Source organism: Hippopotamus amphibius, chromosome 9 (genome assembly GCF_030028045.1).
Source record: "Hippopotamus amphibius kiboko isolate mHipAmp2 chromosome 9, mHipAmp2.hap2, whole genome shotgun sequence".
Taxonomy (NCBI): domain Eukaryota; kingdom Metazoa; phylum Chordata; class Mammalia; order Artiodactyla; family Hippopotamidae; genus Hippopotamus; species Hippopotamus amphibius.
The window spans coordinates 138,070,923-138,091,211 of NC_080194.1; the positions used below are offsets into that span (position 1 = coordinate 138,070,923).

Below are 20,289 nucleotides of genomic sequence, written 5' to 3' on the forward strand. Positions count from 1 at the left end.
TAGTAAAAGTTTATTGTACACACACCAAAAAGACACTTAGTAAACTGGGAGCACTCAAACCAACGTGGAATGAGGCTCAGAAGTACAGTATATTGTTTTAAAGCATCTTATATAGTGTGGAGGCAGTGACTGTTTATTCTTCACAGCGATTGGTTACAATATTAGAATTTCCTTAAATCAAAGGGAATTGGTTAGTGGTTACTTCATATCCATTTCAGGGATCAATTTAAGTTTTGCTTATGATTTTCAGAGGCATAAGCAAGAAATACCCAGGTGACTTTAACGTGGCTTGTCTTGCAAAATAAGCTAAAATAAGCTTTGCTCTTAAGAGTATAAATTTCTCTTTCTTCTTGGTACCAAGAACATCCAAGTGGATTTTCTCCTAAGCCACCAAAATAATTTGCTTTTACCCAAGATATACTTCAAATCATAAGCATGGGGAGTTCCCTGGTGGTAAGGGCTCTGCGCTTCCACTGCTGGGGGCACAGGTTCGATCCCTGGTCGGGGAACTAAGATCCCACATGCCTGTGGTCAGGTCAAAAATAAATCAAATCAAATCTATGAAAAAAAAAAAATCATAAGCATGGGCTCTGGGCACACAGGCTTCAGTAGTTATGGCTTAAGGGCTCTAGAGTGCAGGCTCAGTAGTTGTGGCTCAAGGGCTCATTAGTTGTGGCCCACGGGCTTAGTTGCTCTGAGGCATGTGGGATCTTCCTGGACCGGGGCTCGAACCTGTGTCCCCTGCATTGGCAGGCAGATTCTTAACCACTGGGCCACCAGGGAAGTCCCCTAAAATGACAAATATGAGCCTTGAGGGTAGTGTATTTTTTTCTCTGTAAGTGGATTTGACATAAAAATTAATCCTGAAAAATCTGCTTTTGCCTGTTTTTTGTCCTGTTAAGTTCTAATCCATACATATCATGACAGACTAGTACAACCATTTAGCTGCTAGAGCCTGAAGTAGGGGTTGACTACCTGTGCTTTTGCACAAAATATGGATAAATTATTAGTTTATAATTTAAACTTTAGTCCATAGGTATGTTATATGGAATCCTGACCCTGCCTGGGACTTTGCATTCATAAATCAAGACATTAATTTTATTCATTTAAATAAATGATTTTTTAAATGAATTTACCCATAACATAACAGGTAATTCTTCATTTGTTAAATAATGCAGGTGATTTAATGTAAGTGTTAAACTAATGTATAGTATCCTGCATTTCAATTGCATGATTTGTTTTTCTGAACACTGGCACAGGAAAGAAGAGATTGGGGTAGCAGTGTCCATGTGGATACTTAAAAGTGAGAAAGAAGGAGTAAATGAAAGAACAGGGGATTAGGGCTTAGAATAGAACAAAATCCTTGGCAACTTGGATACCAAGTGTGAAGCGTTGCAAGGAAGCTGGGCGTTGGAAATCCTAAAGGTGGAGGGGATGATCCGATCTACTATGGATTTTGGATATGTCTTCAGTCCACATGGACTCTTTAAGCTTTACTCTCTTCTGTGAAGTCTTTCACTGCACCGTCCCCACTAGGCACGGTTGATTATTTCCACCTCTGGTTACACATATAGACACTGCAGACACCTCAAAGTATTGCATTTACCACACTGTCCTGTAAGGATTTAAGTGTCTGTCTCCCTTAGGAGACTGTGAGCAACTGAGGACGGGGATTGTGTCTTCCCATTTTTGTATCTATAGTGTCAAGCACGATGCCTTGGCATGTAGAAGATACTCTACACCTTTCTTGCATAAGTGAATACCCAGTGGATGAATGACCGCTTATTGTACAGCCGGAGTTTTAACTTTCCCTAAAACAAAATTTACAAAAGTTTATCCACAGATAATGTATTAAAGAATGACATCCACTTATAAAGGAAGACTATCCTTTAGTTCTGTAACCTTAAGGACTATAAGCTCCACACTGCGAGTTACCCACGGAGAGTACTTCTGGGAGGCGGGAGGACAACAAACCACCGAGATGCACCTCACTCCTCCTGGGAGCCTAGAGAGGCCCCGGAAATGCCCGGGAGGGTGGGCACTGCGGGGAGTCGGTGACGCGCTCCCGACTCGCGTTATTAGTGTTTTTTGTCGCGGGACTTGGAGGTGTCTGGGTCGGGTGGCAGCGTACTGGGGGAGTCTGGGAGGGGGCCGGGCAAGGCGGGGGCTTGTTAGGGACTGGGGGCCCGGCAGCCGGTGCTTTGGCGGGATCCGACGAGGCCCGCGGCTTTTTGCTGGGTTTGCTGTCGTCTCACCTGAAGGCAGAACTCCGGGGAAGTGCGCACTTGCAGGATGAGTTGGAGCTGGACCGCAAGTGAAGGCAGGGTGGCCGCTGCGCCCCTGAGTGATGGCCCTTGGATAGTGAAAGTGGAGGAAGAGTCACCCGGGGGTGGGGAGTCCGACCCTCCAGGGGACTCTCCGGATCCCGAAACTTCCCGACGGCGTTTTAGGCGGTTCTGTTTTCAGGAGGGGACGGGACCCGAAGAAGCGCTAAGGCAGCTCAGGGAACTTTGTCATCGGTGGCTGAGGCCGGAGGTGCACTCGAAAGAGCAGATCCTGGAGCTGCTGGTGCTGGAGCAGTTCCTGACCATCCTGCCCCGGGAGCTCCAGGCCTGGGTGCGGAAGCACCGCCCGGAGAACGGGGAGGAGGCTGCCACCTTGGTTCGGGCTCTTCAGAGAGAGCTTGATGGGACCTCACGCCAAGTGAGGAGTGAAAGTATTCTGGTGGTGGGAATGGAGGTGTGAGAGATGCTGTGGGCTTTAGAAGTTCTTTCCTTACTACATTTTGTGTGAACTTTAGGATGTGCGTGAAACGTGAGCCCTTAACCTAATGGGATGTCACACCATCTCCAGGTAGGTAGGGTCAGAGTTGTTAAACAGGACACCCAGATGGTGCGGAAGAATTGCTTGACTTGTGGAAATGCACACATCTGGTGTTAGACATGGAGTGTTGTAGTATTGAGAGCAGAGGAGACAAACTGGAGTGTGGTTTTCCTTTACAAGGAGAGGAGGGGCTCAGGGAAAAGACAAGTTATTACTGCTGTTGGTGAGGTACCTTCCTCCGAAGATAGATCTCTGTAACCATTTCATACGTGAGGAAACGGTGTCTGAGAGCCAGCACTGAAATCTGGGACTTCGGTTAACCTGGGTGTTTTCGGTCCATATCAGGTTTCTGCTTTGATAAATCATGGCGATATAACTCAAATGAACAGTTGGCTCGTCCCCCAAATTAGTGTAGATAGTCCATAGAAAGGCTTTTCAGGATTGCAGGAGAATGCCAGCTTCTGTCTGGTCAGTTCACAACTCCCACGTTAGTACAAGGCTCACTGATAAAGTCACTGGGCATCACTCGGTTTCTCAGCACTCGCAGACTCCTCTCTGGAGTCTGGCCTCATCCTGGCCCTGCTAGTGCTGAGGGAAGTCTCTTGTTCTTTCAGGGGTTGGTGACAGTCCAGGATGTGGCTGTGTCTCTAACCTGGGAGGAGTGGGAGCATCTGGGCCCAGCACAGAGGGACCTCTACAGGGAGAGTGCACCGAAGGATTATGGGAACACAGTCTCGCCAAGTAAGTGCGGTGCCTTTGCTAGTTTCCAGCAGTGTGTGATTTGTGGAGGGCCTCTTCAGTAAATCCCTGAGCCGGGCTGCCATTTACAGACACAGGTTGAGAGCCTTTGAGTCCCTTTTGTAACCCAAGCAAGACCTTCTATTCTGTATTGTTAGGTGATAGATTCAGCTTTTTATTTTGATTGGTTGATTTTTTTTTTTAATTTGGCTGCAGCGAGTCTTAGTTGTAACACTCAGGATCTCCGTCGTTGCATTCAGGATCTTTAGTTGCAGCATTTGAACTCTTCGTTGAAGCACATGGGATCTCATTCCCTGACCAGGGATGGAACTTGGGCCCCCTGCACTGGGAGCATGGAGTCTTAGCCACTGGACCACCAGGGAAGTCCCAAATCAGTCTTTTTTGTTAAGAGAATGTATTATGTATTATGTCTATATAAATATTATCTGTATTCACCCACATAATATAAATGGCTGTAAGTCTTTTCCTTTACAGCTTTTAGTTTTTCCCAGAATTAATAATGCTTCATTTTGCACGTGCCTTCTTTTCTAACTACTGAGCACTAGTTCACCCACAAGCTCCCTGTTAGAAATGTAAACCCCTCTCAGTAAAGTTCAGGTTCATTAGATGGGCCCTCGGTTCCACTTTTCCCTTGGAGAGTTCCTCCTTAAGCTTCTTCTTCTCCAGGCCGGTTACACAGCTGTTGTAGAATGTCCCTTCACTCTCACCCTGGGAATTCCTTTTCTCTTTCCCAGATTCCATACCATTTTCTTCCTGGGTTTACCCCCTCAATTTGACGTATAATGTCTTCCAGTATATTCCAGAGAACATATACTTGAAAGCTCAATTTTTTGAAACTTTGCATGTCTGAAAATGCCTTTATTCCTGTCTCACATTTATATCATGCTGTGGCTGGATGTAGCATTCTATGTTAGAAATTACTCTGCCTTTGAATTTTGAAGAGGGTGGATTTTGTAACTAATTTGCCATGTGGCAGTTGAGAAATCTGATGCCACTGTGATATTTTATCCTTGGTGTGTGATCTGTTCTGTGTTTAGGAGACTTTATTCCTGCTGGTATGAAATTTCAGTGGGTGTGGCTGGGTGTGAGGTTTCTTTTTTCATTCACTGTTCTGAGTAGTTGGCAGGCCCTGGCAATATAGACACCAGCATCTTTGAGTTGTGAGAAATTTTTTTGTGTGATACTTTTATTTTATCTATTTATTTTTATTTCATTTTCTTCTGCTTTCTTTCTGGGATTTCTTCCACTTGGATGTTGGAACTCGTGAGCTGATCCTGTAGGGTTGCCCACCTCCTTCCCATTTCCTTATCTTTTCTTTCCCTTTCTAAGAGATCTCCTTAGCTTTATTTTCCAACTCTTAGGCTGAAATATTCTGCTCTCATTAATATTTTCAAGAGCTTTTTCTTGTTCTTTAAATATTCCTTTTCTTATAGCCTCCTTGTTTCCTGGGTACAGTATCGTCTTATATCTATCTGAGAATATTAATTATAGGTTATTCAGTTTTCTCTCGTTTTCATGCATTGAATGTTCCATTGCATTTCTATCAGAGGTTTTCCTGAAATGCGGGTAACTTCTCACTTTCTGTTTGTATTTAATAGTTAAACCTAAGAATTCTGACTGGAAACTATGGGGAAGGACTTGTGAACTGTGATCTTCAGTACAGGGTCAGGCATCAGGTGCTGTTTTACTGGGGAATTCCCACATGTCAGTGTCTCTGGGTCTTTGGCCTGGGCTGCTAAGTTTTCCTATAGAGAGATTCAGTCAACAAATATAATATTGCATGTCTGCAGATAAGCCAGGTGCTGTTCTAGGTGGGGACCCAGTAACCTCATAGGGACTAAAGCCTATGAGATCCCTGCCCTTTCTGCCTGAAGGATGTCAGCTTCGGGACTGATGGCTTGAGCCTGAACAGAGGACAGTGCTTGGAGGTTCTACCAATCAGTGTGTCCATTTTCATTTGACTCTCCTGATGGGAAGGTGGTACCTGTCCCCTGTTCTCAGCTGTGCCTCATGTCCCCAGTCCCGAATTTATCTGGTTCAGCCTTCCTGGAGAGTAAACTGCAAGAACTCTGGGCTGGGGGATGGAGTCTTTCACAGGCTTCCCATAAGTCCTAGATTTACTGCCTACCCAGAGCCTGCCTTCAGACGGAGGCCCCTGGCGTGTCTGGTACTGTAACTCACCCATGAAGAGAATCTCTCTTATTAAAGCATCCTGCGTGCATGCAATAAAGGCTGCACCATCTCTCTTGACACCCCTTCCAAATTTGCCTCTTGTAATACAGTGACTCATACAACAGTGCAGTGGGGCCGTGGGAAGAGAGACGGTCTGGCGGGGGTAGGCACAAGTATAAAAGGAAAGAAATGGGGTTCGTACAGGTAGATGTGAGTGTGTCTGACAAATTAATTAAGATAAACTTCAGGAGTGGTTTCACGGAGAACATTCAAAGGGCTTTGGCAGCTTGTGGGGAGGGGGTTTCTGCCAGCACTTTCTTTTCACTCTTGTCCAGGGATGAAATGTCAGTAATTTGTGTTTTAATGTTTCAGGTTCAGAAACCAGAATTGAGAACAAAGAGTTGATTCCAAAGCAAGAAATTCTAGAAGACGTGGAGCCACGAGCGCAGCTACAAGGGTCCCAGGAGAAGGCGCCCCTGTCTTCCAAGTGTGGTAATGCCCATGAGGACAGGGTAGAAAAGCCCTCAGGAGGCCCCCCATCACTGAAGCTTGAAAGGTCTCCTGAAGAGCAGGGAGTCACCAGCATCTCAGATCTCAAGAGTGGTCCCAGAGAAGAGGGAGACTCCAAAAACAATGAATTTGGGACTAGTGCCAAAAACTCATGCCCCATTCCCGGTCATCACGTCCAGACAGCAGGGAGGCCTGTGACCAGTGATGAACGTGGAGACAATTGCAAACACAGGTTAGATACGGTGAAACCTCACGGATCTCTTCATGGTGAGGAAAATTACCATCATTCAGGCCTATTTGAGACCCAGAGGCGCTTCCGTGAGGAAAGACCTTACACATGTGACACCTGTGAGAAGAGGTTCAAACAGCGTTCCGATCTCTTTACACACCAGAGAGTCCACACCGGGGAGAAGCCCTATGGGTGTTCTGTCTGTGGCAGGTGCTTCAGTCAGAGCGCTACCCTCATTAAACACCAGCGGACACACACAGGTGAGAAGCCGTACACCTGTCCCAAATGTGGGGACAGCTTCAGACAGAGCTCAAATCTCAGTCGGCATCAGAAGATCCACATGGGGGAGAAGTACTACACGTGTCATGAGTGTGGGGAAACCTGCCACATCTCCAACCATTTCAGACATCAGAGGGCACACAAGGGGGAGAGACCCTACACGTGTGAAGAGTGTGAGAAGAGCTTTAAACGGTGCTCTGACCTCTCCAAACACCAGAGGATCCACACCGGGGAGAAGCCCTATGAATGCCGAGAATGTGGGAGGCGCTTCAGTCAGAGCGCAACCCTCATTAAACACCAGCGGACACACACAGGTGAGAAGCCGTACACCTGTCCCAAATGTGGGGACAGCTTCAGACAGAGCTCACACCTTAACCGGCATCAGAGGATCCACACGGCGGAGAAGCACTACACGTGTCATGAGTGTGGGGAAACCTGCCGTATTGCCAGTCGTTTCAGACATCAGAGGACACACCAAGGGGAGAGACCCTACACGTGTGAAGAGTGTGAGAAGAGCTTTAAACGGTGCTCCGACCTCTCCAAACACCAGAGAGTCCACACCGGGGAGAAGCCCTACGGGTGTCCTGTCTGTGGGAGGCGCTTCAGTCAGAGCGCTACCCTCATTAAACACCAGAGGACACACACCGGAGAGAAACCTTACAGATGTCTCGAATGTGGGGACAGCTTTAGGCAGAGCTCACACCTCATCCGACACCAAAGAATCCATAGAAATAAAGTCCCATCATTTTGACACGCTTCTGCATGAGCTGTTCCCTCCCTCTCTCTCTCTGGCTTTTGGAGCACTTCAGTAATCGTGGATCCTATTGCCTTGGGCATCACACCCAGGACAGACTGAGTCCCACTGGAGGCTTAGGACGCCCTCTGTAGCGTCTGGCCCTGAGGCAGGAGTGTGTGAGCTGGGAGCCCTACCAGCACACACTCCCAGCAAGAGCAAGGGCTGACCTGTGAGAGTTCTGTCTTTGTCACTCTTCTGGGACCTCTGCTTTTGGACCAAACCTTGCCCCTCCAGTTACTTCCCTGAGAACATATTGCAGTCACTTAGAATTGTCTTTCTACGTAGATGGGAGCTATTTTATAATCCAGAACACCTTGTACAGTTCAGTGCCTACAAAGAGGCACTCTATATTTTTGACTTTTTTAAACATTAACCTTGCAGAGTCCCTCTTTCTTTCCCATTTTTTCCTTGTTGGTTTAAACACAGCGTAGAACTTGGATTAGAGCCTAAATCTATCTGATTATGTTTCTAGTGCTACACATGCATTGCATCTAAATTCTTTCTGAACCTTTTTTTTTAATTAAGGGAATATAAGTACATTATTGGGTATTTGGAAAAACAATAGGGGAAAAAAATTACCCATAATCCCAGCACTATGATCCACTTGTTACTGGTATTTTGGTGTATTTCCTTCTGATGTTTTCCTGTACGTATTTTTTTATATAACAAAAACCACAGTGTTTATCTTTTATATCTTGAGTATTATGTCATAAGGCTTTTACATGGTTTTCCTAAACTTTATGCTTAATAGCTGCTCATTTTCCGTCAAGTGGATGTAACAATTCCTTTTGTTGGATGTTTCAGGCGTGTCTCATTTTTCACTGTTGCCAAAAATGCTGTAGTGAATGTCAACGTACGTTTAGGATAATTTGGATTGATCTTTAGAATCTAAGGCTATGTTTCCAGAAGTAGAATTTCTTTACCAGTGTGTGAGCTATTTTATGGCTTTCAGTACACCCTCCCAATTTCTTTCCCCCAAAGCAAGTGCCAGCTTACATTCTGAGCGTGTGCCCAGAAAGAAGAAAAATTTGATAAACTGCTAGCAATCTGTAACAAGGCTCAAAAAGCACTAGCTATAAAAAGATTGATTAACTCAACTACGTTAGAAAAAGGCAGAATAGGAATTAGAGCCCACAAAGATGAAAACATCCTCAATTACATTAGTAATAAGAAAAATGCAAATTAAGCCACAAATAGATACAATTTCACACCTTACAGATTATCAAACCTTTCACAATCTGTCAGCACCAAGGACCACCAAAGATGTAGAGTGATGGGAACTCTCACCTGCTGTTGGTGTGTAAGTTGCTACATTTATTAGGGAAAACAGTTTGGCCGTACTTCTTAAAGTCGAACATGTATATAACTTATTTCTAGGTCTTTTCGCAGGGAACTAAGAGGCATGCTGACATGCTGTTTTGTAAAAGCCCCAAACTGGAAACATCCCCAAAACCCATCAACAAAAGAAATTCATGAATTGTGCTGTATTCCTGCAGTGGGAGACCCAGTGTCAGTGAATATGACGGAACCACAGCTACACAGAAAGATGCATGATTCTCAAAACACGTGTGCAGTGAAAGAAAGAGTGTGATTCCATGTACGTAAAGTTCCAGAAAAAGCAAAACTAGGTAATGTCCAGATGTAAATAGATAGGTGGTATCAATCCGTCTACAAGAGAATGATTAACTTTCAGTGAAGAGGGATGCAGATGAGGTTGGAGAGAATATGAGGGGCTTTTGTGACTCTGCAGGTGATCTATTCCTTAAGTGGGATGAAGATACATGGGTGTTATTGGTTACTGTCATATATTCATATACTTTTCTTTTTCTGGCCATGCTGCGTGGCTTGCGGGATCCCCGACCAGGGATTGAACCCTCGGCCTCGGCACTGAAAACACAGAGTCCTAATCACTGGACGCCAGGGAATTCCCTCATATGCTTTGAACTGTGATGTTTCACAAAAAAACCATGGAGAAGTTTATTGTGAAATATTGCTAACATACAGACAAGTGTAGGATAGAAAGATTTTTTTTTCTGGGCATAAATGTATATTTTAAGTTTTACAGTAAACAAACATACTTCTAAGTGAAGATTTCCCCATATTTCCAAATATAGAACTATTTTAAAGAAGTCACATATGCACCACGCAGATTAATCAGTTCTTCATATATCATATTTGTTTCATGTCATTTTTAAGGAAATTAAACAATATATACTGTAGGGGACATTCATGTGCCCTCCCTAATCCACTCCCCTCACTTTGAAGCCGACTCCTTACCCAAGGAGAGCACGTTTCTGTAGTTGTCCAGCATCACGTCTCTGTAGAGGTCCTTCTGAGCCCAGGCCAGTGTGTCCCACTCTTCCCTGGTGAAGTACAGAGCCACGTCCTCAAAGGACAGCAACCCCTGGAAACACAGCGACTAATCACAGCTGCAATTCTTACAACAACTTTGTGAGCTATTATTACTATCCTACAGGCGAGGGCTGAAGAGGGGAAGTGACTGGCGGAGCTCATTCAGTTAATTAGCAGACTCAGGGCTCAACTCGAGTCTTCCCACCCTCGGGCCAGGCACGTTCTTTCTTCTGCACTAGAGTCGTTTTCTCTAGAGGGACAGATGGTCAGTATTTGAGGCTTCTCTGGCCATTTGGCCTCTGCTGCAGTCACTCAGCTCTGCTGTGGCAGCACAGACGCAGCACAGACAGCAGGAGAGAGAACGGGTGTGGCTGTGATCCAATAAAACTACTCCCGGGTCCAGGGGAATTTGGGTCCAGGTGAGTTGGCCGCCCCTGCTCTGTTCGGTCCTGCCTTCCACATCCTGCGTTTCTTCTGCCCGGTTCTCTTAGGAAAGAGATGCTTCCCTCCCATGAGGTCACTGAGGACGGGGCAGCGTGCGGACCATTCACATGGCGACACACAGGCTTCTGGGAACCAACCAGGCGGGGGAGCTCCTGGGGCTCAGAGGAGGCAGCCCAGCAGGGAGGGACTGAGGGATAACCCCCAGCATCCATCCCCTCCGGGCCTCTGGTCCCCACCCCCATCCCCCGTCGCCCTGCCAGAAGCAAGAGCAGGGGAGCCCGTGGATGGAGAACATAAAGGCCAGCCTCCCAGGGCGCAGACAAAGTGCGGAACAGTGGAGAGTGTCTCCGCGGGTCGAACAGAGACCGCTGAGCACAGCGCCCAGGGCAGAAGCTTCCATCTGCATCTGCGTGTCCAGCTCCAGGGCCAAGAGGCTGCTGCGGCCCGCGAAGCAGAGGCCTGGTGTCTGCCCCCCACACTCTGTGGTTCAGGGGGCGTTTGTGCAGGAAGGGCTTCAGCAATAGGAATACCACCCCCACCCGAGACGCTTCACGCCACTCCCCTCTGCAGATGGACCCCTGAGTCTCCCAAATGACAGGCCCCTCCTCCCGCCCACACCTGGCTCCAGGGTTCCGGTCTCAAGACCCCTTTCCCCGCTGATCCCTAATGTCCTCCTTCCCCAGAGCTGCCTGCAGATCCCCCCACCCCCACCCCCACCCCCAACCCGGCCGCTGCCGTCTCTGCACCTGCGTGGAGGGTCCCAGGTGCTGGGATAAAACAGTTCAAACCCCCAGAGTTCTCTCTGTCTCGGGGTTTTCTAGCTGGGCCCTCAATGTGGCTCGGCAGGTCTCGCCCTCACGGTCCTCACCAGTGGTCGCCTTCCCCTTTATCACTCCTGTTCCTCCAGGAAACGTTTACTGCGCACCAAGAAGTCACCAGCCTCCGGGCTACACACCAGGGATAGGATTGCACAGAGGCGACAGCTGCTGCCGGGCCCACAGGACCAGCTCCTCAGGCTGCGCACTGCTCAGCTCTAGGGGACACCACTCACATGGCAGCTGTGACAACAGCCCCCAGAGCTGCTACGTGCACAGCCTGTGTGACCCACGGAGCCCTGGTCCCGCTTCAGGGAGGGAAGGGTCCAGTGGGGAAGCGGGAGAAGTTTACACGGTGACAGTCCAGGAGTCCACACCCCACAGGGGCTCGCCCACCCCCTCCTCTCAGGGGACACTGCCAGTCATGTCCCAGAAGACAGCCCCCGGGGCACATGGCCCTCACCTCCTCCCACCTCCCCACTGGCTCCTGGACATTCCCGGCATTGGCCTCCCCGCCCCTGTCTCCTCCCTCCTGGTATCCCCTCTTCCTCGCCCTGTTCCCTTCTCCCATCTCCTCTGGGGTCTTAATCCACTGACCGCGACTCTTCCTTTTCTGTCTTAGCCCTTTTCCCCCTTGTGATGTTGTGATTTAAATAAGAAACACACATTTGCTCTTCCTGCCTGTTTCTGGCACAGAGTTCCTAACGTGCTTGTTTTCCTGAGAGAAGAGCAGAGGAACGTCTGTTACTCCTTGGGCTTTTGTCCTCCCTCGGTGTCTGAAATAGCACCGCAGCCACACAGGGGAGAGGACGTCCTGAGGACGTCCTCAGCCACAGCGGAGCTGATGGAGGGAGGCGAACGACGGATGGGGCTGGAGGCCAGCGGACGAGCGTGTGATGCGCGGGTTAGAACGTTCACCACCCCCGCCCCGCCCCCGCGCCTGAGGGGAGCTAAGAGGCTGCGGTTCAGTCAGTCACCAAAGCCCAACGACTCGATCGATCCCCCATAAAAACCCAGAAAGGGTGGTGCTCGGGGGCGCCGTGCCTGCAGAGGGAAGCCCTGCACCCCCACCCCCCACCCCGCCGCTGCCCTGTGCGTCTCTTCCAGCTGGAGGATCCAGAGCTGTAGCCTCCTACAGTGAACCAGTGACCTGCTAAGCGAACCGTTTTCCGCGCTCCGTGAGCCGCACTCTGAGGTCGGTGGGACCCACGGAGCGGCTGATGGGAACCCCCAGTTACAGCTGGTGGGTCAGACGCACAGGTGGCAGCCCGCACTCGCGACTGGCGTCTGAGGTCGGGGAGGGGGCGAGCTTGTGGGGAGGGAGCCCTTAACCTGTGGGGTCTGAGGCTCCCTCCAGGGGGACGGTGTCAGGATGTGTTAAATTACGGGCGCCCAGCTGGTGTCCCAACTGCTCGATGTGTAGAGACACCCACGTGCCTGAGGTCAGAAGTGAAGCGTCTGATAAAGCAGAGCGACACAGCCTTGGTCCTTCCCAGGCCCTCACTCTTCTCCTGCATCCCTCCTGGCAGCCCGCAGGCATGCTGCTGCCTCTCCTGTCTTTACGAAGATGCTCCGGGTGCCCTCTTCCCTCTCCCTTCCCGTCTCTCTCCTTCCTAACTGCACCAGCTTTTGTAAAGAAAACCCTACGCCCTCACCTCCAGTCACCCCCCACCCCCACCCCGCACCCCCGGCTTCAGCCCTCAGGGCTCCTCTTGAGCTGCCCTCCTGAGCCCCAGCCCTCCGCCCAGTGGGAGCACAGGGGAGAGTAGTGGAGTTAACGCGGGACCTCGGAGAGATTTCACAGAGAGGACGAGTTTCCAGCTGAGTGTTAACACATGCGGAGGTGAGTCTACCTGTGGACAGAGAGGACACGATACACACGGGCCAGGGGACAGGAGAGCGTTCACATCCCTGCGGGCAGGTCCTCTGGCCGTCACGGGCATCAGGGAAGGCGGGAGAGGCCGCCAGAAAGGCAGGCAGAGCTCTGAGATCCCTCAGCAAATGCAGACTCGCTGGGCCAATGGGTCAAACCGCTGCCCCTCGAACGCCCTTCCTCCCTCCCTCCCATCCAAGACTGTTCTTTCCAAAGGTCGCGATGGCTTCCTCCCGTGTCTCCTCACTCTTCAACTCTGCTTCTCACAATCACCCTCCATTGTGTTGCAAATTCAGTAACTAAGCATCCATTGTACATTTAATGCCAGCAGATCAGAGCTGATCCCATGTCGCAGGGATGAGCTATGTTTCCATAGCTCCCTCCCCAAATGGCTTGTAAGCGCCTCAGGTAAGAGTTTCTCTCCCAGCATAAAAAGGCAGTACTTTCTGGTATACAGCAGGTACACAATCATGCTCACTGACAAAACAAGGAGCAACTGTGGCGACAACAGCTAAAACTTACAGAGGGCTCAAAACAGCACTAGATACTCTGGCAAGTACTCCACACGCCTCACTTCATTGCATCCTCACAACTGTGACAGCTACTGTCATTATCCCATTTTCCAGATAAGGAAACCATGGCCCAGAGAGATTAGGTAACGCATCTAACACAGAGCCTGGATGCGAGCCTGTCTGACCCCAGAGTTCAAGCTCTTTACATCATACCTTCCAAGGGGGAACCATCCCCCAGCTGATAAAGACGGCTCGACCTGAACAGGAGTGAAAGCCATCGCCCGGCACTGAGACTACACCAAGGAAGGCGAGGAGGAATCCAGCTCACCTCCCACGGGACTGGCAGGAACACGACTTCCATGGCCTGGTGTCCGAGATGGGGCAGGCTCCCGGCCATCAGGCTAAGCTGAAGGGGAGAAAAAGAGAACAAGTAAGGCCAGCCAGGATTGGAAGCTCTCTCAGCAGGCAACCCTGGGACAGGGAATTCCAGCAGGGCCAACAAACCTCAGCTGAATACCCCAGAGTCATTGAAAGCAGCAACTCAAACAGATATCTGTACACCCATGTTCCTCACAGCATTATTCACAAGAGCCAAAACGTGGAGGCAACACAAGCGTCCTAGACAGATGAATGAATGTACAAATGGTCTACAGACAGTAGAATGTTACTGGGTGTTAAAGAGGAAGGAAATTCTGACACCTGCTGCAACGTTGATGAACCTTGAGGACACTATGCTCAGTGAAACAGGCCAGGCACAAAAGGACAAATATTGTATGATTCCACTTATATGAGGTAAGTAGAATAATCACATTCATAGAGACAGAGAGCGGAAGGTGGTTGCCAAGGGCTGACTGAAGAGAGAAATGGAGAGCTAGTGTTTAATGGGTGTAGAGGTTGATTCACTTTGAAGATGAAAAAAGTTCTAGAGATGGACCGTGGTGGTTGCACAACAATGTGAATGTACTTAAAGTCACTGAACACTTAAAAATTATTAAAAAGGTAAATTTTACGTTATGTATATTTTACCACAGTGAAATATTTTTTCCCAGCAGACAATTCAAATTACTTTCAGCTTGATTCTTTCAAGGCTTGTTTTGAAGCTTTGTAAGGGTGCGTCACCCCCTGGAAGAGTGTGTCACCCCCTGGAAGAGTGTGATCTTGGCTGGAAAGCTCGAGCTAATCTTGAAGTACTCCAGGCCTGGGTTAGTCCTTTTACTAAGATTCTTATAGGGTCTTTACTGGATGCCTCAGGGGTTCAGTGAGGACTCTATTATAGCTGGTCAGGACACGAACACCTCCCAGCTCTGAGTGAGCTCTGGGAATTACTCAGCTCACAGCTTCCTATTCATTGTTTGCCTGGCATTGATTCTGCCAGGAACAAACTCAGGAGGGCCCCTTTTGGAGCTCTCTAGAGCTTCTCTTCTGTGCAGCTTCTGGCTCTCTAGGCGTCTGCTACCCAAATCCCAGCTCCCTCTGCCTCCTTGAACTCAAATCTCTGTCTCCTCAGCTGAGAGCCTGCTGTGGTCTGATCGGGTTCCTCCTCCCATGCACTGGGGTCTGGAAAGTGCCTCCAGTTAGAAAGTTATTTCCTTTTTCCCAAGGATCATGGATCTTCCCTGCCTGTTGTCCAAGGTCTGGGAACAGTTTTCATATATTTTGTCTAGTTTGATAGTTTTTTACAACAAGTCCAATAAGTCAGTCCAGTCCTAGTGTTGCAGAAATCGGTCTGTCGAGAAACCAAGCACCACACTCAGAGGGTTGGAGAACTCAGGATTATTAAGCCGGTGGCCCCAGACGAGCTAACACTCCAAAGTTCTGGGCCCCGAGCTCAGGGTGAGCTTTACTTTTATAGGGGTCTGTACACATATTTACAGTTAGCATGAGTAGATTGGTTACTTGGTTTACAGAGCACGGAATTTTCCAAACTGAAATTTACAAGAGCAGGTGCAGAACATTCTATATTTAGCAAAACATTCTATGGTTACATTTGATTGCTAGGTCATCCTGTTTTTGTTTTTGTTTTTCCTTTGCAGCACAGCAAGCATATTTTACAAAAGCAGAACAAGCATGGAGTTATTTTTAGCTGAGTGCAAGTTTCTAATTTTCCTCTTCAATCCCCCCTCTTGATGCCTCTTAAATCTTATAAGACATCAACCTCTTGATCTTCTAAGCCCAGGGGCTGATAACCTCTCAGGGCTAGGAGGTGTGCTGTGGCCCTCCTACCTGTGGTGGCCTCAGCTAGGCTGGAAAGTATCCTCATGAATAATGGTAAAAGGCAAGGTAAAAGAAGGCAGGTCCCAAGGAGGAGTAGGACTATTCCTACAAGAGTTCTGAATCCCCCTAGGTAAGAAAACCAACTCCCAAATAGCTCTCCGGGATTCCATCCCTTCCAAGTCTGGACTGGGACATGAGCTATTTTAGTCATCCTGTTGGTTATTTCTTCTATAACCTTGCCATTATCATCTATCTGTAGGCAACAGTTACTGAGTTTGACCTTCCCACAGATGCCCCCTTCTACAGACAGTAAGTAATCTAGGGCCAGGCGATTCTGATAAATAGCATTACGCATCTTGGTTTGTTGTCCTGCCAACAAATTAAGAGCCCTAGCTGTTTCATTAGTAATGATTTCAACCACTGCCTGGAGCTGGATAATTCTGTTAAGCATGTAAATTGGGGTTCGGTAGCCCCAGGACCCATCTTCTGCCTGAGTGGCTGGCCCATAATATTGGATTGTGCATTCAGGAGGCCAATCGCCATCTTTCCAGCTTCCAATCTGCAGAGACCTGTGCTTCCTGGTGAGGCTGGGACCCCTAATGATTCACCTTGGGCTAAGGGAAGTAGGAAAAAGGAGGGGCGGATAGTCCCCAGTATGCATGCCCCTGACCAATTGGCTGGCAAAACTGAATATGTGTTAGCCCCACAAGTCCAATATAATCCTTCTGGAGCAGGCCACTGGCCTTTGGTGGACAAGTCATTCCATCTGGTCTTTATATTGGGAAAGCTTGCTAAAGGGTGAGGATTAGGCTCTGTATAGTTTCGGCTTCCCCACCAGTCAGAAGTGTGAGAAGTTGTGTTATAGTGTTTTTGGCCTAGGCAAGTGAGGTTTCCTACGGGAACATTGAATAATGGGCCCCACCGCACTGGACAGTTCCTGCCAATTATGGAAGTCTTTAAATGCCAAACCCCGACTGTGGTTTTCTTGAATTCCCCTGAGTTGTTGAAGGGTCTCTGGGGATCTAATTCTTTAGCTTCCCAGGGCCATTGGTCTCCCATATTAGTTCCTCCACAAACATAGCAAGAAATAACCATCAATGTCCCGGCTATGGTTTCTGATAGGGATAAGAATAGGTTTTTAGTTTTGACTGAAATAGGAGGAGGAATACTTTCTATCTCTTCATAAAGAGAACGGAAGAGCTTGTGTGTAGAAGCCAAGAGTGGAACAGAAATACTCCAGAAATTTAACACAGTTTCTGGGTCAACACCTCTCCCATTGATATAAATACCGATTTTGAGACCATTTTTCCATTTTGAGTCTCCGGGGTTGAAGATAGTGAAATTGACAGGAGTACACGTCCCTCATTTACAACTGGGGTCAACAGTTCCCTTTTGAAGAAGAGCTATTTTGCTTTGATTCTCCCAGGTTGCCCATATGACACAGCTCCAGTAAGGGCAATAAACCCAGCAGTCACCATAGCAGGAGTGGGCTGGGGCCTGTTCACACATATATTTGTCATTGAGCCTGTACTCCCATTCCCACGACAAGCCCCCACATCCTATAGTTATCCAAGGGTTCCTGCTAATAGCAGCACACACATCAAAGTGTACTTACACCAGACGTTCTAGATTTGTAATTCATGTCCGATTGATCAGAAGCCCCCCTTGTTGGTGCCGGACCTCTAACCAATCTTCATTGGGGGCAGATCAGGGGTCAAAACAGATATATTGGCCTGCTTGTTGACAAATAGAATAGGTTGTTTTGTTCTCTTCACAGGTTCCTTGGAGCTCCCCTTGGCAGGAGAAGTGAGTATGGTAAAGCAAGGTCCAAGTGACCCCCTGACCTGATCTAGTCATGCAGATGCATGGAGTACATGAGAGGTCTATTTTACTTTCCAGTGTACTACAGCTCAGTTGGATGTAACTCACTACTACGCAAAACATTTGATCCCACTTAATAATTCCATTACTTTTGGGTAAATTGTAGTCAAAATGACCGCTTGTGTTTGGCCTATAGAAAACATCGAGGCCAGTGGTGCAACCAGCCCCTGCAAGACAGGGTGTCATCGTAACCCTGACTCTCGGATATCCCTCGTCAAATTCCTCAAGCTTCCACCGTGCGTAGACCAGTCAGCCCTGGAGTGACTGGAGCAGGGCTGAAGATCTCAGACAGGACTGAGTTGTCTCCGTAGGAAGACCCAAAGTGGCTGGTTCGGATGAGCTTTGGCAGTTCAGGTCCCTCGCCCTTCTAGAGGTGCTGCTCTCTTCACCTGGGTGTGGTGGATCCAAAGCGTGACTCCTGTAACTTTAACAGCAGTAGGGGTTGTCAGGACGAACGTATGAGGGCCAGTCCAAACTGGCTGAAGTGGTTCCTTCCTCCAACCTTTTACCCATACCTCATCTGGCTGATAAGGATGAACCCAATTGCCCAAAGGAATGGGAGTTCTTTCTAAGGTTTCTCGAGTAATACATCGGAAGACCTTTCCCAGGGCCTGGAGGTGTTGAAACATCTCCAGGTCTGCTAGTTGTTGGGGGTCTCCCTTGAGCTTCCCTGTCACTGGAGGAGGTCTCCCGTATAAGATCTCAAAGGGAGAATACTCTGAGGACCTCGTGGTGAGCATGTCGACCCAAGGTAATTGGGTCTCCTGACAGAGCTTAGCTAATGTAATTTCGAGGGTCCAATTCATGCGCTCGACTTTCTCTGAGCTTTGTGGCCTGTAAGTGGTGTGGAGCTTCCATTTGACTCCCACTGTCTTGGACAAAATCTGGACTATCTCAGACACAAAGGCTGGCCCGTTGTCAGACCCTATGGAGGGAGGTAGCCCATATCTGGGGATTATGTCTCTTAGTAGGGCCTTGGCCACCTCTCGTGCCCGTTCAGTGTGCATGGGGTAGGCCTCAGCCCATTCCGAGTAGGTGCAGATGACCACAAGCGAATACTCATAGCCCCGGTAAGGCTTGACTTCAGTAACATCCACTTCTAAATCTTCAAAGGGCAATGTCCCCACTGTCTGCACCCCTGGGCTGGGTCTTGGTCTTTGGCTGGCATTGTTTTGTGTACAAGTCACACACCTAGCACTGATCTGGGCACACAGGGTTGGGAGCTTAGGAACGAAATAGTAGCAGCTCAGTAGACTTTCTAGTGCAGTTTTCTCTAAGTGAGTTGTCTCATGGTGTTGCTTCACCAGCTGGACTGCTATAGCACTGGGGACGAAGAGTCTTTGGTCTGGAAGCTTCCACCAGCCCTCTTTTCCTTTAGTTCCTCCCTCACCTAAAGCCCATTGATCTTCTTCTTTGGTATACCTCAGGGACGGGGGCAATTCTGGTACCAAGAGGACCTTAGAGATTGACTCAGGGCCCACTGTGGGACTCGGTTGGGCTGCTGCCTCCTTGGTTGCCTGGTTAGCCAACTGATTTCCTTTGCTGACTGGATCAGTTCCTCTTTGGTGGCCTTTGCAATGGATGACTGCCACCTGGGAAGGCTTCCAAATTACCTCTAACAGCTGAAGGATCTCTTTGTTTCTGATCTCTTTTTCCCCTGCTGTTAGCAGTCCCCTTTCTTTATAGATGGCTCCATGAACATGTAGAGTAGCAAAGGCACACCTTGAGTCTGTGTAGATGTTGACTTGCTTCCCTTTGATGTGCCTCAGTGTCTGGATGAGCACCCACAGCTCAGCCTGTTGTGCCGACCACCCCTGTGGCAAGGCCTCCGCCTTTAGTATCTCATCTGTTGTTGTTACTGCATAGCCTGCTTTGCGTTGTCCTTCCTGGACGAAACTGCTTCCATCAGTGAACAGTTCCAGTTCTGGGTTCTGGAGGCGAGTGTCCGTCAGGTCTGGCCTGCTTGAGTAGATCTCACCTAAGACCTCTTCACAGTCGTGGTCGGGGGGTCCCGCCTCCGTAGGTAAGCAGGTGGCAGGATTCAGCGTCCGCACAGTCTCGAGGCGGACCCGTGGGTTTTCGCAGAGCGGTCCCTGATAGTGAGTTATGCTGGTGTTGGTCAGCCATTCATGTCCCTAGCTGTTCATCAGCGTGGTAACAGCCTGGGGGACTTTCACATTTATATTCTGTCCCAGTGTGAGCTTGTCTCCTTCTCTGACCAGGACCACGGTAGCAGCTAATGCCCGGAGACATGGCGGCCATCCTGCGGCCACAGGATCCAGTCGTTTGGACAGATATGCAACCAGGCGCTGCCATGGCCCAACTGTTTCTGTGAGGACCCCCAGTGCAGCATGATTTTTCTCATGCATGCAGAAGTTAAAGTCCCACGTCACATCTGGCAGTCCTAATGCTGGAGCACTGGTTAAGAGTCTTTTTATCTCTTTGAAGGCTTTTTCTTGTTTAGGCCCCCCCTCTAGGGGGTCCTTACCAGACCCTGCCATGGCCTAGTACAATGGCTTGGCAGTTTCAGAGAAACCCGGTATCCAGATCCAGCAGAAACCAGCAGCCCCGAGGAACTCACGGACCTCTTTCTTGGTACTTGGCCAAGGTTTTGAACAGATGGTTTGCTT

The 20,289-nt window shown here is 48.8% G+C and overlaps 1 protein-coding gene across 2 annotated transcripts; it reads left to right on the forward strand.

Annotated features, from left to right (window-relative positions):
* The first annotated feature begins 2,155 nt into the window (after nucleotides 1-2,155).
* ZNF394 (zinc finger protein 394) lies at nucleotides 2,156-8,460 on the forward strand. Of its 2 annotated transcripts, none has more exons than XM_057695325.1 (3): nucleotides 2,156-2,703; nucleotides 3,438-3,564; nucleotides 6,127-8,460. In XM_057695325.1, the coding sequence occupies exons 1-3, from the start codon at nucleotides 2,293-2,295 to the stop codon at nucleotides 7,521-7,523; spliced, it is 1,935 nt and encodes a 644-aa protein (XP_057551308.1). In that variant the 5' UTR covers nucleotides 2,156-2,292; the 3' UTR covers nucleotides 7,524-8,460. The 2 variants fall into 2 exon arrangements, with proteins under 2 accessions (XP_057551308.1, XP_057551309.1); XM_057695326.1 differs by having other exon boundaries at nucleotides 2,156-2,616.
* Nucleotides 8,461-20,289: the final 11,829 nt, after the last annotated feature.